This window comes from Phytophthora cinnamomi (assembly GCF_018691715.1).
Source record: "Phytophthora cinnamomi strain GKB4 chromosome Unknown Contig37, whole genome shotgun sequence".
Lineage (NCBI taxonomy): Eukaryota > Oomycota > Peronosporomycetes > Peronosporales > Peronosporaceae > Phytophthora > Phytophthora cinnamomi.
The window spans coordinates 1,610,047-1,631,366 of record NW_027150970.1 but is presented as its reverse complement, the minus strand read 5'-3'; the positions used below and the strand labels follow the sequence as shown (position 1 = coordinate 1,631,366).

The following is a 21,320-nucleotide window of genomic DNA, read 5'->3' as shown; positions in this document are numbered from 1 at the left end:
GGCGCCCCAGGCATGGTCACCTCCCTAGAGCGCCGTACACACCGCCACTAACTCCATCTACTATCTTGACAATTGCAGGGAGGCGGAGCAGCTCGCTGCCGGCTGCTCGAGGCCCCGACGCTGCAGTTCTGAGCGTCGGAAGCTCCTGCGCGTGCTGCAGGCCTCAAGATCCGCCGAAAATGCTCTGGAGATGCTGGCCCAATGCGGAATTGTCAGACATTTGGTCGGCAGTGTGGACCCGAGACGGGCGACGTCGCAACCCACTGCGGAGAGCCCTCAGACTGCCCCTAAAGCGGACGCGGTGACGTACACGTCGAGTCGCGTGTGGCTCACGGGCTTCCTGCACTTCGGAGAGGACGTGGACGCTTGTGACACGCTGCATTTGTGTGATAACAATGCAAAGTTACCAAGTTTCCTGCTGGACCCGAGTCCGCAGCTGGTGGATCAGTTGGTGCTCGTGAAGCGCTGGGTGCTGGTGGACAAGGCGTTTGGCGGCGTGCGAACGGCGGGCTCCATGTTCCTTGAAGTGCATGACGAGAAACCAGTGTCACTCATGCCGGTTGAGGGCGACTTTGTGGATTGGCCACGAGAAAAAGTGGTGGAGGTTCTGGAAGCAAGTTATGAGACTAAGGATCCGCCACTGTATACGGGTACTGAGCCGTGGGCTGCCGTTGCTGCACGGTCGAGTGGAAGTGGCGTAGGAAACGGTATTTCGGTATTTACAACGGCTGAAGGATGTGATGGGCTTGAGCAGCCAAGAAAAAGCAAGAAGCGGAAACGTGTTCATTGCGTCTTTGGTCGTGTGGCGAGCGTGAGCCCGATTTCAAGGCAAAGAGATCGCGATAGCAGCCACTTCTTCGTGGAAATCGAGCAGCATCAGAGCTGCAATGACTCAACGACGCAAAGTGCGGTGACTGTTATGTTTACCGGAGTCCGGAGCATGCGATGGCACCTGTTTCTTTGTCCTGGGAAGATTGTGCTGCTGACAGATTTGGTGAAAGTACTCTCGCGAGAGTGTGAAATGTTCCTGCTTCAAGCGACCAATGGGCACCAATCGGGTGACCCGCTTGAGTCTTTAAAGGGGTCGTTGAAGACGTCTGGGCTCGTTTGGCAAGGGCCAGCTTCACCTCAAAGACATTTAGCACAGTGGATTAATGATTCTTTGCGTAGGTATTCGAAGACATTCGCATCTCTCTGCTGCGGAAAGCTCTTCGATTACGAAGGCCAAGTGTCTCGACTTCTGTGGGATGAATGCATTGAACTTTTGGGGAGCGATGGGACGCAAGTTATCGTTTGTTTGTTTCACTTCCCATATACACACGAGCTGGTTCGGATACGCAAAGGCGCAACCATTCGAGTATGCGGGGCTCATGTTCTCCGCTGGCCAACTCCTGTAGGCGGAAAGTTAGTGATCGGATTGTGTCCAAGGAGTTACTTTGTTGTCACTGCTTTCAGTGATCCGAGTAGTTCCTGCATTGCCGTGGGTACTCGCTCTCGCCGAAACAGGGCTCACAAGAAATGGTCAAGTTTGGGCGATTTCCACAGTCAGTCTATGGTGCTGTCGATGTGGCTTCTGGAGGTGCTGGAATTACTGGATTCAAAATTTTTCTTCGGAGAAGACGAAAAAATATTGCTGTTTGGTTCCTCTTTGCTTTCATTTTCACGGATTCGACGACGGCAAGCAGTATCACATGTGGCAAAGAAGCTGGGTTTGAAGTTTGACTTCGGTCGTGATCAAAAGACAGCGACACTCGGTACACTCTTTTTGAAGTGTCATACTCATAATGCGAACAGTTGTCCCACAATTCAACTTCCTTGCGAAAAGCTCTTGACATGTAATCGAGTAGTGACGATTCGTGAGCTGCAGGCATTTGGAGAGTGTAAAGTGAAGGAATTGTTCAAAATGAGAGCTGGAGATTCCAGCACGATTAATTGTCCTGTTTCGATACAGATTCCAGCCGAAAGCTTAGATTGGTGCCTTCTTTTGGATGCATTCGGGGAAATGTCGATAGCGGAGATTTGGAAGTCTATGATCGTACTGGATCGATCTCGTTGCATTTGAGTGGCAATATGGTGTCTACAGATTTTGATGGCGAGCGTGGCGTGTATTTAATCCGAACTTTTAATCTTACTACCGAGGACTACAATCAAAGCCAAGACGTCGATAGCTTACCCCTGATATGTTGTGTGAGCTGCCCGGCAGCCAATATTGAGTACATCCCGATGCACGATGGAGACGGAATCAGTTTTCACCGGATGACAAAACTCAAACCGAAACACAGGAACTGCTGATTATGGTGACCCACGTTGACGCTTTGCCACGTTCCGATATTCGGCGGGCTGGACTGTTACCTGAATATCGCACTGTGCATGGGATCTTGTTTCCTATTGCCCAGGATTTCCAAAGTGACCTTTTCATGATGTCCGCTGTCGTTGCTGACTTCTTGATAAATACCCGGTGCATTAATTGGTATCTCCAAAGGGTGGCTGTTACCGCATAAAAGCAATCGAAGACAGTCAAAAGATTGAAAACCGCTCCCTATCCCATTACAGCAAGGAAGACCAAGCAATTAAGGCGTCGGTTGACTATTTGGAAGCAACAAGTTTCGCTGGAGGAAACAGCGTGATTTGCTTCGACACCTTACCGAATTTTGTGGTGCTAGTAGTGGAGAACCGAACAGAGAAGAACGCCCGTTTCGAGTCTATCGAGTTGAAAATGGACGCGATTCCATTGTCCCGATCATTATCAAATGTGGTGACTTCACGCAAGCGCGGTGCGAGAAGCATAATAATTGCAAAAGCAGTGAGCAAAATCTAAGCGGTATTCTGGTTCCTCCAAATGGCGATTCTGTGCATGGCAACCTCGCTGCGCTCTTCACGAAGGAACAACAGTTTGTGAACCAAACGCCGATTGAAGTATCGGTATCGGAACTCGTGGCTATAAGCGCTTTCAGATATTTCATCGAGCTGCTAGAAGGGGTATCTCAAGTTAGCGATTTACTTCACCATCCACTTTCACACCAGTCTCAAGGATCCGTCGAAGACGAAGATGAAGAGCAGCCAATCGTGATGACGGTGGACCCAGGTTTGCACAAAGCTCACCTCATCTCGATCATTGGTAAAATCGCGACGAAGAAATATTTCTGGCAGGCGTCGTCAACCCAGCAATCCTCCAACGGAACAGTAGGCACGAAGCGAGCTCGAGAAGTTGATAACGAGGAAGGTGCTGCTTGTGGCTCCAGTCAACGACTGCTATGCATCCTGCGCGTCCGCGATCTCCAACACCTGGATACTGTGGAGATTCGCGTGGATGCATCGCGCTTTGGTCTTCTTGCTACGCTTCAAGTAAACAGAATCATCGAGTTCACCCGGCTGCAGGGGTTCATCGCTCGATCCAGCTACAAGGTGTATCTGAAGTGGAGCCACCTGACTGCAGCTCGACCGATTCCGGACGATGCCCGCCTACCAATCCCATCAGACGCCATGCTTTACGGCTCCATGACCACGACATTCCTGAACGACTTGTACCATTCCTTCCTACGTCGACCGACGACTGCACCGATACGTGGTCGGTGTGATGCACATCAGCTACGTGTTGATGAAGCGGAAGTGTGGCTCCTGTCATCAGGCGCTGCAGCTCATCAAGCGACGCGGTTGCTGGAAGCACGCCGAGCCGCAACCGGGGGTTGCATTTTATCGGGAGTGCAAGTGGAGGCAGCAGCACTGGGCGATATCTGATCCCGCGTTCGAGACGCGCACGTACCTGGGGACCACGGTGCGTTGCGTCATCGATGACGGCTCTGCCCAGGCGGAGCTGTTCCTGGAGAACGACGTCGCGGGAGCTGCTGACTTGTCCTGCCGGCCAGCGCCGGCGCTTCGAGGACATTCTGAGCCACTACGTGGACGACCTGAGCTACTTTTCAGGACGCACAGCGACCGGCTCGATCGCGACCAGCAGGGTCGAGCGGGAGCGGGAGTACTACCAGAACGAGCTGCGGGCCTTCGTGGTGGGCGCCATCCCGGCGCTGCGGTCGGTGGCGGTGTTCGCCCGGCGGTTCTACAAGGCCCAGCAGCGGCGCGAGGGCACGTCCGTGCTCACGTTCGGCAAGGACATCCACCTCACGACCAAGACGGCGCCCCAGCCGAAGCTCGAGGCCCGGCGCGTGGACCGCCTGCACGTGCGCAGCGAGCTGCGGCGACGCCTCGCGCAGCTGCGACGGTCAGGTCCCGACTAGGGCGACATTCGCCCGCTTCGCGAGAGGCCTGTCCGAAAACCTTTCGGCGGTCGACTTCAGAAAGAGGAAGTTCGTACTTAGGGGGGTGGGGATGAGCACGCACGTTCAACCGGTCGTAATACAAAAAAAAGCTTACGACCAGCAGAACGTGCGTGTGCGCATCCCGCCTACACTTTCGCTGCTCGCGCCTCGGTGGTCGCTTCAGGACCCTCGAGGTTCGGACTGGAAACCCGACCCCAGACTGGACTGGAACCTGGACCTAGAACTCGAAGCGCGACTAGATCTGGAACTCGAGCGCACGCCACTGTCCTTGTGCCAGTTGTCGATGCAGCGCGTGGTGCAGATCCATGCAGCGATGGAGACCGGTGCGCGCCACACGAAGAGCATCAGGGACTCGTGGTTGCCCACGCGAACGAAGCGTGGCCGCAGGGGAAACTCTTGCGGCCTTCCCCCTCGCCGGTGGGGTCCGTGCACAAGTTGGCAACTCCGTCCCAAGCAGCGTCATATCGTGACGTGGGAATTTATTTCGCGCCGGCCGCAAATCCGTCCAACCGAGCCAAACCTCGCTTCGCCTTCGTAGGCGGAACATAATCGATTTCACCTATAGCACAGGTAAGGCTGGTCCTCTGTGTCGAGCTCTAATGCTACAACTGCAACTGCTACATTATAATAGTGCGTTATGAGTTGGGTTCGCGCGGGTTGGCTGACTTGCTGGCTCGAATTGTCGCGGCATTTTTCTCTAACCAAAGCGTTGCAGTTGCCGTCCTCCACCCTCGATCAACTCGATCAGCCAGTGTCGCAGTTGCCCACAGAACGGGTCGAGTGTCTGCCACTCGGCCGGTTGCCTTCAACTCAACAACTCAACTCAGCACTCAACTGCTCCGTTCCGCGCGCTGTGATTAGCTGAGCCGCGCGAAGCCCAAAGGTCCCCAGATCGGAAAGGGCCATCGCCAGCCAGCGGCGCGTTGTCGACGTGCGTCAGCCGACATAGCCAGCCATGCAGGCCGCCGAGGCCGAAGCCGACCCCGCAGCAGCCCAGGAAGCCTGGCTCGCGCGCGCGAGACCACGCCGCGGCCCAAGAAGGCGACGGACGGCAAGAAGGCGGCCACGCCCAGGCGTCGCGCCAGCCCGCGCAACCGCAAGCCGCCGCCGGACGCGGAGCCCAAGAAGAAGGAGAAGCACCGGCAAAAGGAGGAGAAGGACAAGAACAAGGAGGAGGACAACGAGCAGATCGCTCCGCCGCCGCCGCCGTCTTCTTCTCTTGCTACAGTTAACGAGGAGGAGGAAGGAGAAGGAGAAGACATGAAGCAGGAGACCAAGGCGGAAAAGGCGGAGGCGGAGACGCAGGAAGCAGCAGCTGCTGCTGCTGGGGAGGAGCTCCCGCCCGCTCAAGACACGCAGCTGAGGAGAACCTATCTGCAGAGAATGTAGGAACGTTGTCGGACTTTCTAGGATCTGGTACGGGTGGCTGAAGGTTTTTTTTATTGTTTTTTTATTTTATTTTACTGTAGGTACCGCCAGTTGCAGAGCACGCACCCGAACCAGGACGACGCCATGATCCGGCAGATCGCCACGAACGTGGAGATGGAGGCGTGTCAGAAGGCAGCGACGCGGGTGAGTTCCTCGCCCGATCGTTTCTTCTTTTGTGGAACAACGGGCTCACGCTCTCTGCGGCTGTTGTGTCGCTGCGGCGGACTATAGCACCAGTACGTCTCGGCGATGGACCACGAGATCCACAAGCTCATGCAGTTCGAGTTGGAGCAGGCCAACGCGCCGGTCTATACCAACGACCCCGCGCAGAGCTACCAAAGCGAGCAAGGTCAGCAGCCTGCTGTGTCGAGCGGGATGGACAGTGGATACTCGCAGAACCAGATCTCGCAGTCTCACAGTTATGAGTACGCCCAAGCACTCGCGAAGGCGCAGGAGCAGGAGCAGGTGAACTGCAGCGGCAGGTCGTCGTCGTTCTCCACCCCGCGCCAATCGATGAGTGGCGATGTGTCGTTTCAGTCTCTGATGGAGAACCAGAACCAAGGATATGGACGCGACGGAATGCAATCGCACCAACAGCAGAACACCTGAGTCGAGTCATGAGCATGCAGAATCTGCAGCAGATGGGGAACCAGTTCTATCCGACTTCGTCGATGACGCCTCCAACCAGCCAGAATTTCGCAATTCATAGCAATGTCAGTGAGATGGCAAGCCAGAGTATCCCTCGGAACATGATGGAGGTACAGCAGCAGCAAGGCAACTTCCACATGCAGCACCAGCAGGCGCAAATGCAACACTCTGGATCGATGCGCCCCAGTCGCGAGTTACAACATTCCAGGAGTTCACGGCCCAAATCCAGCATTTGGACAAATCGGTGCTAATAGAGCTGCTGTGGAACCAAAGGAGCGCACTGGCTCGGTGGCAAAATCAAGCAAAGCAACTTGAGCTTCGGCTTGCTGCACAGCAACAAACTGCTGCGAGCAACATGGGAAGCCCAGCTGGGTTTCAGTCTCCATACAACTCGCCTATGATCGGCGGAGGGACTTTGCCAGCCCGAACATCGCCGCTGAAGCTGAGATGGAGCGAGCTCGGGACCGCAGCAACTCGCGAATGGCGCAACTGCCGCACCAGCAACAGCAACAAATGCCGCAATACCCATACTCGCAACAGCAGTCAACCCCAAGCAATGCAACCTACTCAAGCAGACGGGACCTGGGAGAACCCACAATTGTATTGGCAAAGGATCCGAAACTTGAAGACTTCGTATGAAGATCAATTGCGGACTGCGCAGCGAGCGTTAGCACACAATACTGCACCTCCCAACTCGATCTACAGCATGAAAGCCCAGTCAATGATGCAGAACATTAGCATGGTGTTGAACATCCTGAACGAGCCGCCAACAAATGTCCAGCCAAGGAAGTTTGAAGTGCTCAATTCTATTGAGCGCTTCATGCACGTGAGCGTGATTCCAATCGTGCAGAAAGTTTTGTCAAGTGGGTCAACACCGCAAGTGTCCCAGGCTGCAGTAACGTCGAGGTCATCCCCAGCGATGCGAGCAAGTGTTGCAACGTATTCACCTAGTGTACCATCCACTCAAGGCAACGCTGTGGGAATGTCTAGTACTTTGACACAAAGCTCAGACAATCAGTACACTGGAGCTCGGTGGACGTCTTTCAGCGAAATGGACACCCGCGGCAGCATTCACGAGGCATCTTTGGCGATGCGGAATCAGGAGAAGCTAACGGTCCGCCTCGGATGATGGATGGGTTGACAGCAGTCGAGAACAGTCCGAACAACGCGGGTGTGAGTCTACGGTGTATGCACCGGTGAGAGCGGAAAATGATACCCAGTCCGACACTTCGATGGGTCAGCAGAACATGTTGTACGAAGCTCCAACAGTGACTTTGAAAGAGTCGAGCAGTTTGTCTCTTCCCGCGTTAGAATCTCGTCCATCAACAATTACCGACACGCGCCTTTCATCTGATGCTAGTTTAAGCCCCGGAGGTAGCGCGCGAGATAGTAGCAGTAAGGTGATGGATTCGACTAGCGTAGACGACGATTTCTCCGACTTTCCCGTGCTGGAGTTTGAAGACCCAGTGGCTGATGGCAACAGTTTTGTGAAAGAAAACAACCCGTCCAATGTCTCGAGGAAGCGCGGAATCGAAGACGTGTGAGTCGATCGCACACCCATTAAGCACCGTGTGGCCTCGCTGGACTTCAGCGGTATTGCCGACGACGAGCTTCTGGCCATGATATCGCGGTACATTTTGCTATGAGAATCAAGACACCATCTGGAACCATGGCGGTAGGCGTGCAGTTGGAGTCAATCAAAGAGTCTTGCTTGCTACGAATGCAGACTGTCGATCAAACCTCAGCCAGTGTTGTGTGAATGTTTTCGTATTTTGCATTAACTTTTCTTAAATATCTCGCATGCGTTCCTCCAGCTTCCGTGCCGTGATAGATGGGAAGTTCTTCCATCACGCCATTGCCAAAGAACCGCTCGAACGATGTTCATATTCATACCCCTAGCGACACAAGCCCAGGGCGAGATTCACATGATGCGCTTGGCTGAGAATAAACCTCGCGCGTTCACCGACAGCAGCAGTGCGGCCACCAGGAAGACGGCACTGGGCAGGTCGTTCCACGAGCGGTAGTTGATCTCGACTTCCATGCCGGGTTTCTTCTCAGCAGCAGCGTCCAGCTCCGTTGCGAGGAAGTACCGCGTCGCTGATGTCACGCAATTTCTAGCGAGCTCCTCCGTTCCCGGCATTTCTGGAAGCGGGCGCCCGAGAAGAATGTCTGCGATCTCCACGCCGAGGCTGCGGCGACGGGGTGCGTTGATAGTGTATCCAATAAAGTAGTAGCCGACCACCTCGTTCTCCTTTGCTTCGGCCTTGTGGTCGAACGATCTCAGGTAGAGGGTGGAGGGTGGCCACCGAAGGCGTATGCTGCAAAGTTTCCACTAGCTTGCGAGTGCGGCTGGCGACGAAGCTCGACCACTCGGCCAGAGCTTCCTCGTTCGGTGCGCGCAACTCGATGGCAATGTGGTGGTCGTATCGTACAAGCACCTCGGTGGGGTGAAGAGCTGGTTCCACGACGACGGGTGGCTGAGACTCCGGCGGCGCAGGTCGTCCATGATGCGCTGGCCGCGCGCGAACTCCTCGCGCAGCACGCGCAGAGTCGATATGTTTACATTTACAGCCGTGTTGACGGCAGGAAGCCAGCGTGATGATCGGCATGAGGTGGGCTCGGTCGTGGATGTTGTGCTGCGGGTCCCACTGGACATTGTCGGCGTTGCCGCCGTTGGACAGGTGCGCCACCAGAATGGGCGTCGGCCAGCGCCACGACGCCAGCACCGGGAGAAGAACCGATGCACGATCGAAGCCACGCTCGCACGCGGGAACATTTGGCACACGAAGCAGACCAGCAGAGCCCACGAAATGCCGCCCAGGTAGCCGGCCTTGTTCGAGTACAGGCCGCGGCGTCTCGCCAGAGGCGGATCACGCGCAGACACGAGCGGAACACGCTGGCGTTGGGCACCAGCTCGAGAATGAGGACGCCACGCGAGCCACCGACAGCGAGCGGACCGACGTCGCGTCCATGCCGCGCATGACCTGCATTTCATCTCCAGGCAGGAACGGCAGGTGCTTGGGCACTGCCTGCTTCTGCGCGTAGCGGGCGAACAACAAGTCCACGCGCACGCTGTTGAGCTGGAAGGACAGCACCGGCACGGCCGCCTTCCTCCTGGCGACGAGGTCCGAGACCGAGGCCTCCTTGCCGGAGTGCTCGCACAGCGAGCTGAAGAAGATCTCGGACGTGACCGCGTGCGGCATGAAGGCCACGACGTCAGGTCCGACTCGGCCATGCCGACCTTGAGGTGCCAGCTGCCGCCCAGCAGCAGCGTGGCCGTCTCCGTGGACTTGGTCTCGGGCGCGCCCTCGAGCGCGTCCAGCGTGCGGCGCAGCCAGATGTCCACGACGCGCTGCAGCTCGTTGATCACGAGGTGCTTGGCGCTCAGCTGCTCGGGCGTCGGCAGCGGCGCGATGGCGTTGACGCACTTCATGAGGCCGTTGGTGCTGCGCAGGTCGTACTCGCTCGGCGGCGCGAGCTCGGCGGGGACGACGATGGGCACGACGCGGCGCAATGACGGCGGCAACGGCGCAGCGTCTTCAAGTAGGCCTCCTGGTCCTTCGTCCTGTGGGCTCCGGGCGATCCGCTGGGCAGCGGGGCTGCATGGTCTGCTGTAGGAGGGCCTTCTGCTCGGCCCGCTTCTCCGTCCAGTTGGCGTGGCACGCCTCGAGCGCGAGCTGCAGCGGCCCGAGGTCGGCGTCTTGCTGGAGACGGGCGAGCCGCCGCGCGAGCTCGAGCTCGTCGAGCTGGAGACCGAGCCGCCGTCGTCGGAGCCGGCCGTGGACACGTCGTCGTCATCCCAGAGGGCGTCGTGGCTGCTGGAGCAGCTCGTGCGGCCGCCCGAGCACGTGTCGCTGTCCTTCTTGTGGGCGTCGAAGGCGCGCTGTCCTCGGTGCGCCTGCTTGAGCTTGCGCGTGCGCTCGGCGTCTCCCCAGCACATGCAGCTCATGATATCTAGCGGTGGTGTATTGCAGGGCAGTAGGTCGATCGATGGATTCGGCTGCTGTCTGGTGCTGTCTGTACACAGCAGCAAAAGCTCGCTCGGCCCACGTCTGCAAAGTGTCTGGGCGGGTGGATCGGCGTTTTCGCTGCTCCGGGTGAGAGCCGCACTGCGGTGGTCAAGCTCTCTTGTGCTGCAAGCCGACAACCGACTCGACAGTCTGCAGCCTTCTGGCAAAACAGCCTGCCACCAGCGGAACCCGCAGCCGCGTCAGCAGGTTCAACGATCCGGCGCCAGGTGGTGGCAGCCGAGCTGCAGAGGACAGCGCGGGCCAAGAATCCCGGCCGCAAATCCGACAGCGAGCCGAGCTGATGGCGATGGCGAAGATCCGAGGAGCGGCGACACCCCCCGACTCGACTCGCACCAGGAAGAGCTGGACTGGCAGGAAGCGACCGAGGCTTACAAATTGCCAGCTAGGTTACAACAGAGAGACCGCGGCTATTTCTGTCCAGCCCATGGAGAAGAGCCGGGGGCCAAAAAGCGACATCAAAATACACAAATTCGAGCCGGGAGCGGGCTGGCAGGAATAGGGGCTCGACTCATACCTATGGCGCCGACAGGCCGTAGAGGCTGTGTCAGCTTTTGCTGTGCAGCGGGTGAAGAAGACAAGAACACGAGGCGCCGCTGCGTATTTGCTCGATGGTGATCAGCGGCGGCGCGGCCGCGACGCTACACACTGTAGAAGGCCATGGCGAGGCTTTCTCGGTTGCGGGCGTGTGTGGACATTCGTGTGCACGCACCGACTCTTCCGCTGCAAAGAGCACAAGCGCACGAAGCTGCATCCTATGAGGCAACTCAGTGCTCGGCCAAAGTTGCAACCTGGCGAACCAGAATCATCCGCTTCTGGGGCAGTATGGGTTGTGGTTTCTGATGGGACGATGATTTGAGCGCTGTGTCATGTTGTGCTGGGATGCAAGAGCCAAGTCCAAATCTATGGCAATGCTACAGAGGAAAACGCGGGAGAAGGAGCATGTTTTGCGCATTGGGTCCGAACGGCACTTTCGTTCGTGGGGGTGGATTCCTGGACTGCGTGCACCCAGTCGCCGCGATTCGCGCAACAGCCTGTCGTCGCCTGGTCATCGCCTCGACGACTTTACGCTGGCAATACGCGCTTGCGTCCGCGTCTTAGCGTCGCTGGTAAGCGTTGGCTGCTGCTGCGGGTCGGTATCATTTCGCACACCGGATCGCCGAATGACAGGCGCCGCGATTTGTACAAATCGCGGCCGCTTCAACTTGCGGCCCGGCTCGTGGCCGCGGGCTGCTGGCGGCGAAGCAGCCCGCGCAATGCACGCCTCGCCAAGCTGGCCGCCGTGTTCACGCGTTGATGTGGACGCACTGCACAGTAATGCGGGCACATGGTCTCGCGACTGCCGCACCCGCAGCGCTCGTTCGCTCGTGCGATCAGAGCCTCGTGCCGGGAATTGCCGGCGCCGGCACGTGCGGGTGAGGTGTGAGTGAGCGGGGCGCCCGACGCCGGAGCCGGAGACTGGCGAGAATTCTTTCGCTGCAGCAGACTGGCGCACGAGCGCACGAAGAGCTCCGCTGTCGTGGCGAGGGACCTGCTTTGCGACACCGCTGGCCGGTGCACGCGCCCGGCCTGGATGCAGAGGCCCATGCACGCGTCTTGCGGTGTGCGACCGCGGACACGGCCGGCGCGGGACCTACAATACTCGGACCCTGATACCTGTCCCTGCCTCTTTGACCAGTTGCCGACATAAGCGCCACCCAGACGGCCGAGCGCGCCCTGCACAACGCGGCAATAGGGCAGCCCAGGGCCCCTGGCCAGGGGCAACACGCGCAGTCGCGAAAATGCGCACCAACAGCGCCCTCACTCACCCCTGACCTGCGCAGCACACTGTGCTGAGCACAGCGAGCATTGTTAAGCGGCAATGACCCGACTGGCTTGTCTACTCCGTCACCTGACGTTGCTTATTAATACTGTAATCTCCACGGCGATGAACGTGGCGCGACGTACTATCGATTTGTTGTGGACGTCTTCGGATGAGGACATCTCTATGGCAGCGTTGCCAAGGGAAGACTTTGCACTGCAATTTGCAGCACGGAAGACACCCCGTCGCATTGCGACTCGCTATGGTTGACTTGCTTTCAACATTCCCTGCGCCTAAAACAAGGTATCCGATAAGTGGAGAATGCGTTATCGGATACTGTGCAGTAGTCATTTGTGGAACCCCGTTGCAGCGTTGTCGGTGTCCAAAACCCGCAGCGATTCACCAAAATGCTGCTTCGACCGCTGCGTCTGCAGAGAGCACGCTGCAACTCCAACTCGTTAATGATACTTTTCGTATGACCTGACGTCAGCCTACCGGCGCTGCATTGCATGCTAAAGTCTAGCGCTAGACGCTGACCGCCCAGCTCTTCCCGGCCCGACTCGCTGCCTTCTTGGCCTGGGCCTCCTCCTCCTTCCTCCGCTTTTCCTCCTCTAAGCGCCTCAGCCGCTCCTGCTCCTTCGTGAACTGCTCCAGCTCAGCCGTGGCCTCCGGGTGGAAGTGGCAGACGTCCTCGAAAATGAGTCGGCGCAATGTGTTCTTGTCCATATTACCCTTGTTCTCCCGCTCGAACGAGAAGTCGAACGCACTCGTCGCCAGACGCCCGAGCCCATATCAACACCATCAGTGCGGCATGGCGCCAGGAACGGGTGAGCGATGGCCTCGTCCACCGTGATGCGCTTGCGCGGGTCGAACTGCAGCAGCTTCGTCATGAGGTCCAGCGCCTCGGTTGGGGCATTCGGACACGCTGTTCAGCTGGCTTGGACCTCTTGTTGCTGACGCGCCATCCACCGCTTGGCCTTCATGTTGGTGACGAAACCCATATCGTCGGGAGGCGGGCTACCCACAAGCTGGAGGATCAAGTGCAGTTGATGTACGTGGTCGTGGCCGGGGAACAGCGCCTTGCGGGTGAACATCTCCGCAATGATGCATCCTACAGCCCACAGATCGATTGCCGTCGAGTACCGACTCGCCAGCAGAAGCTCAGGTGCGCGATACCACCGGGTCACCACGTACTCTGTCAAGGCTTCGTCTAATGCAACCTCCCCATCTTGGCTGCTTGGTGTGCTGCTCCCATCGATACTGTTTGGCGTGACCGGACGGATGTCGATGCCCCGTGCCAGTCCAAAATCGCAAAGCTTGACCAGGCAGTCGCGGTTGATCAGCACATTGGACGGCTTCACGTCGCGGTGAATAATGTGCGCGGAGTGAACATAGCGCAATCCGCACAGCAACTGGTACGTGATGAAAGCGATGTGGTCGCTTGATAGCGCCTCCGGTGAGTTAATAACTCGATGCAAGTCGGTTTCCATGAGGTCGGTGACGATGTATGTGTCCTCAAAGTTAGCAAGCGATGGCGGGCGCATTACGTCCAGGACAGAAACAACGTGTGGGTGGCGCAAATGCCTCATGAGCCGAATCTCGCGTACGATGCGCTTCGCATCTACGAGGTCGTCAAATGTACGGGGATGTTCTTAATTGCCACCGAGTTTCCTGTGACTTGGTCGCTTGCCGCAATTACTACCCCGTACGCGCCATGACCGATCGCACGAATAAGCTGATATCGTCTGTACACGCGGAACTTGGTCGATGCTACTGTAAACGTGTACATTTCTTCCTCCTCCTCCGAAGACTTCTTGTTCTGCTTATCCGCAGCATCTGCAGCCTCTACCATTTCAAAGCCACCGGGGCATCAAAACCAGCATGAGAATAGCGTTCAGAAACCCGTCGACCTGAGCCGGTTTGCTTGTGTAGTTCCTGTAGCCTGTCGAAACTTTTACGATGTCTTGGCGTTCTTCCACTCATTATAGGAGTGCTTCCGTCCGTCGAAGTGACAGACAGCTCTCCTTCTTCACTCATGCTCACATCGCCATCTTCGTCCATCGAGTCATCCTCCTCTATGTAAGCGGCAAAGCTGGGATACTAATTTCTAGAGCCCACAGCTTCCATTATCGCATCCCTCGCCCCTTCTCGAATGTCTCGGCTCGGTAGATATCAAACCACTTCGGTACAGCCACAGATGCGATTTGCCTTCCGTTCCTCGGAGGAGCCCAAATAATCAGCCAAGTTTACCTTAGCACAGCCTACAAGTTCATCGCCGATGACAAGGCTCCACACGTCGACGCATAACGTAGCCGTTGAACCAGGAACAGCGCCGGAAAACTCTAGGTGCAGTGTTTCAGCCCAAAACGGTCCTTTGCCGCCACTGCTCTTTACCCCGCGTCGAATCGATTTCCACGAGCCCACACGGTTCAATCCGTCCGTGCTAATAGTGGTCACATCCCCTGCTGGTACTGCTCGTATTTTTCGTCCCAGGTGCTTTGGTCGTGAGGTGTGGGAATTCATTTAGCCCAATTATCACCTTGTATCCACTACCTCCCCTGTTGCAGGCTTGCGTCTTCGGAAATTCTCACCAGATATACACACCACACGAATCTCGCCTGGTGGACTGCTGGTTTGCCTTTCACGCTCGCGCGGAAGTGCAGCCAATGCTGGCCCTTTCACCTCACTCGTCACTGCACCTGTTCCAGTTCCTCCGCCGTTGGCAAATGCCACGGCCGCGGCCGTCTTATCCGCTAAAATATTAATATGGCTTATTCGTCCATCAGCCTCAAACCGCAGTTCATGCTTCCACAAGTGGCGAAATCGCCTTCCGCTCTCCGCACTTCGTATCGTTTCGCGGCCAGAAACGACCGCCAGATCCCCACGTCGTGCCACGTGCTCCACTTCATAGTGCGATACATCCATGGAGCAATGTAAATTGAAAAGGCCAGCACACCCGACAGTCCGTGATATTCGCCCGCAATAGGAACACTCGGCGGGTAGTTCGACGTCAACGTGATGTTCGGATGCAAACTCGGCATCAGCAGTGCAAAATTTTTCCGCGCTTGGAATGCATCCCCAGCCGTCGTAGAACATGCTGAGCTCCACACTTACGGGCGTGCCCAGCAACGTCAACGTCTGCACCCTCGGTCTCCTCGGAGGACAGCGGCGCCAAAGTCATGGTCTTCCTGGGCGAGCTCTCGACCTTGGAGCCCACGGCTTTCACCTCTGCGCCTTGGGCAGCACCTCCTGCACCTGGTCCACCACTGCCCCGAGCAGGTGGATCACAGCACCCGCTCCAGCTCGCTGTCCACCACGAGGTGCAGCGGCTTGCTCTTCTCCTTGGTCTTGACGTGGAAGCCGTGCGGCCGCCCCACGTTCTCCTTGTCCACGGCCGTGACCGTGTAGCAGTGCTTCTTGTCGATCACCACGGGCTTCGCGGCGCTGTCTTGCAGCTGCTGTTGCTGCTGCTCCTGCTCCAGCTCCAGCACCTCCAGGAAGCGGCCGCGCGACTCGAACACGCGCAGCATGACGCCGTCCAGACTCAGGTACACGTCGTCCCAGCGCGGCAGCCAGTCGCCCTTCTTGCGTGCCGGCCCGTCCCAGTGGATGGGGATCAGCTGCATCAGCAGGTTGGCGCCCACGGCGTCGGACAGCGACGTGGAGGTGCCCGACGCCGCGTGCTGTGCCGCCGTCGTGCGGCTGCTGCGGGTCCAGGTGCGGCGCACCGGGGCCGGGGAGCGTCGGGAGATCCGGCGTCTAGGGACGCGAACGAGCCCCGCGCACGGGCGGAGACGCCGCGGAAGCCTCCATTCCCAGGCCTCGACACGCTGCCTCACTCACCTCCGTCCGAGTCGGTCAAATCAGTTTCGAGTTATTGCTGTTCCTAACGTCACAAAGTGGGGAGTGATCCCCGATAGAGTGGCTGTAGCCATCTCGACGGGACGATTTGAAACATGCTGCGGTTTGTATGCTGCGTAGCCCTAGCCGCGACCAGCTCCTCCGTCACCTCACGTCAACAGTCCCCTTCAACTGGTCAAGCCCGCGCATCGATCGGTCGGACGGACACCATGAGCTCTGCCGGCGCGCGCAGGTTCGTGGAGCAGAGCGTGGTGACGTCGCTGGTGCCGCTGCTCAAGCGCAATCTGGCCAAGCAGCTGCCGCCGCGCCACGACGCGCCGTTCGTGGTGAGGACGGGGGAATTCAACTGAGCTGAGACCGTCCAGAAATCCTCCACTGACTGGCGTTGCTGCTGCTATTGTTGCTATTGTTGCTGCCATTGCAGCGTGCGAGCGTGGCAGCCGTGTTCCGGTGGAAGGAGAAGGAGCAGCGCTCGCTGGAGCTGCTATTCGTGCGGCGCACGGTGAACGAGAAGGACACGTGGAGTGGCCAAGTGGCGTTCCCCGGCGGCCGCCGCCAGAAGAAGACCAAGATGGATCTTAGCGCGCTGGACGACGTGTCGGAGGAGTGGACGGACTGGGAGTCACTCCGTGAGACGGCGCAGCGAGAGACGATGGAGGAGGTCGGGCTGGACCTCACGAGCCCGTACGTGAGGCGTCAGGGGTGGATATGTGATGTGACCTTGTACCTATCTTGACAAATTACCAAATGTTAATAGGCATGTGCACTGGATCGGCAACTTGCCGCCTATCAACACACACCTGCGCTCGCTCAGCGTCAGCACGCAAGGTAATGGAGGTTCGTTTGACTGTCGAAATCGACAGAGCTGACATCTGTTGCCGCAGTCTTCTTCATTGACGTTGCAGCAGACGAGCACGACTACAAGCCCAAGGTGCAGGAGTCCGAGATCTCGGACGTGTTCTGGGTGGACGTGCAGGAGATCTTCAATACGCGGCGATACCAGATCCTCTCGTACCCGCTGGAAGACAGTCTCATGAGTCTGCGCATGCACCCGCAGATATTGGCGCTGGCGAAGAAGGTGCTTGGCAACATGCAGTTCGACTGCATTTACCTGCCGAGACCCGACCACCCGCCACCGGACGACGAGCGGCTCCCGCGTCGCGAGGTGAAGGACTTTGTCCTCTGGGGATTGACGCTGCGCAGTGTGGTGGAGCTGTTTAAGGCAGCGGGCTCACCGCTCCCCATGCGTCCGGACGCGCAGCACTTCGACTCGAAGCTGCTCGGCGACATTGTCCTGTACTGCATGCGCTACCCGGACAAGGTCGTGGCGGGCACCGCCACCCTCTCAGCCATGCTGCTCGTCGGCGTCGTGTACAGCCACCTGTAGCAAGTATCCTGTAGGCACGCACCTTCGACGGCAGCCCTGACGTCGATGTCTTAGTCGACCCGAACGAACTAGGGCTTCGTGTAGCCTGGCAGGAGTGTTTAGTACTTCAAGTATTTGATTCAGAGCACACGGGCCAAGTTCTTTGTGTTGTAGCCACGTCTAAAAATCGGCTCAAAGTTCTCACAAAACTCAGAAAACTAAAATAATGTTGAATCGTTGTTAGCGCCAAAACGTAACGTAATTATTCTGATTCGCACATTCAGCGCTAAGCTTATCGTTGAATGAGAGGCTTCGTCTCAAATTGTAATCGGATTTGGGCTGCGCTGGCGCTGCCAGGCAGCGCGGTGCTACATGTATCCCACTACGCTGTCTGTATCCGTCGCTGTTCGTGCTCCAATCTCTCGCCGGATCAGAAACATCGCGTTGGTGCCCAGCCACGTGCTGCGGGGTGAATCGGGAAGCCAAGTCATGGGCAGCGCGGCCTTATCTCCGGCGAAAGCCTCGCGCTGGATTCTTGGCTTGCCAGAAATCAGAACGTGGAACGCGCATTGCTCCGCGTCCCGATGGCTCCAATCCAGCTAACGGCATCTACAGCTTGTACTTGTAGAGTCTGCAAGTACAATGTAGACTGCACGTATTACCAGCTCCGTACTCGCTTCGGCGAGCTGGTCGCGGCTTGACGGCAACCGCGTCTGGCCTCTACACCAAAACCCGGACAACCACCATAAAACTCGACATATTCTCATCAGGTATTTACCCAATCATTGTCGTTATGTACAGTCTTCGCTCATTATGATTGGCTGGTGAATCCTGTCATTATGGGTATTTTACCTGAATTCTACGGCAGAGCCCGCGCTTCCGGCCATAATCGAAATCGCTGACGTTAGTCGACAAGACACGGTCTCCGGGCTCTCCCTGCGTCCCGTTCATGATGGACCTGAACAACCTCAAGAGCATGGCCAACCGCGCCGGCAACACGCTGTACTTCGCGGGCGCGGCGGCGGCCGAGATGGGCAAGGAGAAGGGCACGCAGGCGCTGGCGGCGGCCAAGAGCTCCTCGACGTTCCAGAGCGCCACGGTGGCCGCCACGCTGGGCCGCGAGAAGGTCAAGACGTCGCAGGCCTTCCAGGTGGCGTCCTCGGCCGCCACCGTGGGCAAGGAGAAGGCCACGACGGCGGCGTCCACCGCCGCGACGGTCGCGTCCGCCGGCCGCGTCAAGGCCGCGAGCGCGCTGGTGCTGGCCAAGAACCGCATCGCCGGGCTCAAGACCGGCAAGTCGCCCACGTCGCCGCAGCCGGGCAACCTGCCGTCGGCCGAGAAGGAGTTCTACAAGTACGAGATGTCGGAGGAGGAGAAGAAGAAGAAGCGCGCACAGGCGCGGCGTCGCGCCGAGAAGAACAAGAACCCGGCGTCAAGCTCCAGCTCCAGCTCCAGCTCGCGACGAGAAGGCAGCTCCAGATCTGCCACCAGCTCCAGTTCGAGCTCCAGGTCCGGGCTCGGCTCGAGCAGCAAGTCCAGCAGTAGTAGCTCCAGTAGCAGGAGCGCCCAACGGTCCGCCGGAGGCAACAGCCGACGACCGGGCAGCAGCAGACGCAACAAAGGAGAGCACCAATTGTAGGAAGAACACGATGCTAGCAGCTCCAACTCCAAATGCATGTAGGTACTGGTGGTGCAATCAGTTCGGTTTGGTCCGTCGTCTGCACGCGCACGATGGTCGTGTGCTTGCGAGCAGTTCGACTAAGCGGTAAGCGTTTCGAGGCAGCAACGACGCGGCCTAAATCTCATAGAGGCCTCTCACGAACTGCACGTAGTCCAGCTCGTCTTCGTTGCGGGCGGCTCTCTCTGCGAGCAGCACTTCAACCACGAACTCGCCCCACGGCTTCCCCGGCCGGTCGTACGGGTTGAGGCTGCGGAAAAGCGTGCTGTTGCTGGATCGACCGTCAGTGTGCACACGATCGTTGTTCTGGCCTCGCTGGTACTTGCGGCTCGGTTGTCGTGCTGGCGACATGCTACGCTGCCTATCATTCATAGTTCGCGCTTGCTCGGCTAAATCTTGGCGACACTTTCGAACTTGGCTACTTTCGCGCGGAGGCTCACGCTGTTCAACCGGTGGGTCTTCACTTGTAGGAGATGGTGAATGCTCAGCTGGTGAGTTCTGGCGAGGAGATGGTTGTGCTTCAGTCAGTGGTTCTTCATGGTGACTTGACGCGTAGGAAGGCCGCTGGGTTTTACCGTGAGGTCGACCTTGACCTGCAGAGGTAGGGTTGATAGAAGTTGGTTGCTCTGCTAGCTGAGGAAACAATTCCCTTGACTCGTGACCTCTTGAGTAGCAGGGACACTGTCCTCCTCCGTCTCCAATGGGTGCAGCCAGAACGCGTCCCTGTCTTCCTCCGATGTCGGGTCATGATATGAGTCGTCTCCATCCGACTCAACACTCCTCTTACGGACTCTCTTCTTGCTCTGAGCCTGGCGCGCAGATTTCGATCTAGTATTTCTGCGTGTCGCCAGCGGCTCATCATCACTGTCATTTCGTGTAGATTGCGATCTTGTGCTTCTGCGTGGCACTAGCGGTTCATCATCACTGTCCTTCATTGCTGCCGTTTGTCTGGTCACGTTTGGCCGGTCTTCCGGCTCCGACGTTCTCCGTGTCTTCCTCGTCTTGGCCACCGCAATAAGTGGAGCGTCATCACTATCGGCGTCTTCCTTCGCCGTCTGTGCCTGCCCTTTTGGCACCCTCGTTCGCCGTTCTTCCGACTCCGGCGTCAGCGTCCTCCGTGATTTTCTAGTATTGACCATGAGAACCTTCTTACTGTCCTTCTCCGCCACCGTCGTCGCTGTTTGTCTCTTTTGGGAGGTCGTTCGACTTTGCCGCTCACGCTCCAGGGTCGGCGTTCGTGTCTTTCTAGCCTGCGCCACCGCAGCGTCCTTCGCTGCCGCCGATTTTCTGGTTTGAGATTTCGCCCTCTTTTGTCGTTCCTCAGGCTCCGACGTTGGCAACCTCTGTGCTTTTCTAGTGTTGCCCGGTGAGGCTAGCGGCTCACTACTACCAGCGCTCTTCGACTCTTCCGCGGTCGTTGTCGTTTTCTTTTGTCGTTCTTCAAGCTCGAGTGTCGGTGATCTCTGTAGGTTCCTGGTGTTGGCCACTGCAGCTCGTGGTGCATCGTTGCGAGCGTCCTTTGACGCCGTCGTTGTCGTCCTGTTTTGTGGCTCCGGCGTTGGCGCCCTCCGCCTATTCGCCACCTCCGTCGGTGGCGTCTTGCCGTTGTCTCCGTTCGGGTCGATGACCCGCAAGATCGGGTCGGGGACGTACTTGCCCGCGCGGACGGCAAAGTCCTCGACCGAGCGGCCGTCGATGCTGTAGCTGGCGTCCTTGGCCCTCATGGCAGCCACGAACACCACGAGCTGCGCCGACCAGCGCGCCGTGGGGAGCTGGCCGTCCACCACGCGCCGCATCTGCGCGCCCAGCTCGCGCATCTCGACCAGCGACCACTGCGCGCAGCCATCGGAGCTGCGCGTGGCGCGGCTGAGCTTCATGTTGACGGCGCCCGTGCGCAATGCGTGCAGCATGGCCACGCACGCGCCCTGTGAGTTGGCCGGCCAGCGGCGCTCGGCGCACACGGCCGCGAACGCCGTGTACGTCTCCTCGTGCCAGCTCCAGGCCGCGTCGCCGCGGTAGCCCACCCAGCCCTCGTCCACCTCCAGCAGCAGGCGCGCCACCTCCGCCGTCCACGGCTCGTCGTGGAACACTGTAGTCGCCTCACTCGCGCCCGCCCTGGGCGGAGCCGCCGCCGTCGCCATCGTCATATCCAAGATGTACAGTATTGAAGGCAACTGTGGGTGGATGACGAGATTATTAATTTAGACGGGGCGATTTCTATACAAACTCCAGT

General features: G+C 58.1%; 9 protein-coding genes across 9 annotated transcripts; 4 read left to right on the top strand and 5 right to left on the bottom strand.

Annotated features, from left to right (window-relative positions):
* Positions 1-145: 145 nt before the first annotated feature.
* On the top strand, positions 146-4,235 carry IUM83_11981 (uncharacterized protein; the record flags this gene model as incomplete). Its single annotated transcript, XM_067936576.1, has 3 exons — positions 146-526; positions 3,629-3,775; positions 3,867-4,235. The coding sequence occupies 3 exons, from the start codon at positions 146-148 to the stop codon at positions 4,233-4,235; spliced, it is 897 nt and encodes a 298-aa protein (XP_067792052.1).
* A 1,044-nt stretch (positions 4,236-5,279) lies between these two features.
* IUM83_11980 (uncharacterized protein) lies at positions 5,280-6,314 on the top strand (the record flags this gene model as incomplete). The annotated part of the gene is made up of 3 exons (XM_067936575.1): positions 5,280-5,662; positions 5,747-5,849; positions 5,937-6,314. 3 exons carry the CDS (start codon positions 5,280-5,282, stop codon positions 6,312-6,314), a joined length of 864 nt encoding a protein of 287 aa, XP_067792053.1.
* A 1,960-nt stretch (positions 6,315-8,274) lies between these two features.
* IUM83_11979 (Poly(A) polymerase) lies at positions 8,275-10,293 on the bottom strand (the record flags this gene model as incomplete). Its single annotated transcript, XM_067936574.1, has 4 exons — positions 8,275-8,671; positions 8,792-9,249; positions 9,311-9,532; positions 9,595-10,293. The coding sequence occupies 4 exons, from the start codon at positions 10,291-10,293 to the stop codon at positions 8,275-8,277; spliced, it is 1,776 nt and encodes a 591-aa protein (XP_067792121.1).
* Positions 10,294-12,707: 2,414 nt separating this feature from the next.
* IUM83_11978 (CMGC/MAPK protein kinase) lies at positions 12,708-13,072 on the bottom strand (the record flags this gene model as incomplete). Its single annotated transcript, XM_067936573.1, has 2 exons — positions 12,708-12,872; positions 12,950-13,072. 2 exons carry the CDS (start codon positions 13,070-13,072, stop codon positions 12,708-12,710), a joined length of 288 nt encoding a protein of 95 aa, XP_067792120.1.
* Positions 13,073-13,111: 39 nt separating this feature from the next.
* Positions 13,112-13,726, bottom strand: IUM83_11977 (CMGC/MAPK protein kinase; the record flags this gene model as incomplete). Its single annotated transcript, XM_067936572.1, has 1 exon — positions 13,112-13,726. The coding sequence occupies one exon, from the start codon at positions 13,724-13,726 to the stop codon at positions 13,112-13,114; it is 615 nt and encodes a 204-aa protein (XP_067792092.1).
* A 1,740-nt stretch (positions 13,727-15,466) lies between these two features.
* On the bottom strand, positions 15,467-15,838 carry IUM83_11976 (CMGC/MAPK protein kinase; the record flags this gene model as incomplete). Its single annotated transcript, XM_067936571.1, has 1 exon — positions 15,467-15,838. One exon carries the CDS (start codon positions 15,836-15,838, stop codon positions 15,467-15,469), a length of 372 nt encoding a protein of 123 aa, XP_067792127.1.
* A 414-nt stretch (positions 15,839-16,252) lies between these two features.
* Positions 16,253-17,430, top strand: IUM83_11975 (nudix hydrolase; the record flags this gene model as incomplete). The annotated part of the gene is made up of 4 exons (XM_067936570.1): positions 16,253-16,369; positions 16,468-16,727; positions 16,801-16,871; positions 16,928-17,430. 4 exons carry the CDS (start codon positions 16,253-16,255, stop codon positions 17,428-17,430), a joined length of 951 nt encoding a protein of 316 aa, XP_067792126.1.
* A 928-nt stretch (positions 17,431-18,358) lies between these two features.
* On the top strand, positions 18,359-19,048 carry IUM83_11974 (uncharacterized protein; the record flags this gene model as incomplete). Its single annotated transcript, XM_067936569.1, has 1 exon — positions 18,359-19,048. The coding sequence occupies one exon, from the start codon at positions 18,359-18,361 to the stop codon at positions 19,046-19,048; it is 690 nt and encodes a 229-aa protein (XP_067792125.1).
* Positions 19,049-19,204: 156 nt separating this feature from the next.
* IUM83_11973 (50S ribosomal protein L1) lies at positions 19,205-21,234 on the bottom strand (the record flags this gene model as incomplete). Its single annotated transcript, XM_067936568.1, has 2 exons — positions 19,205-19,444; positions 20,671-21,234. 2 exons carry the CDS (start codon positions 21,232-21,234, stop codon positions 19,205-19,207), a joined length of 804 nt encoding a protein of 267 aa, XP_067792241.1.
* Between the last annotated feature and the right edge of the window lie 86 nt (positions 21,235-21,320).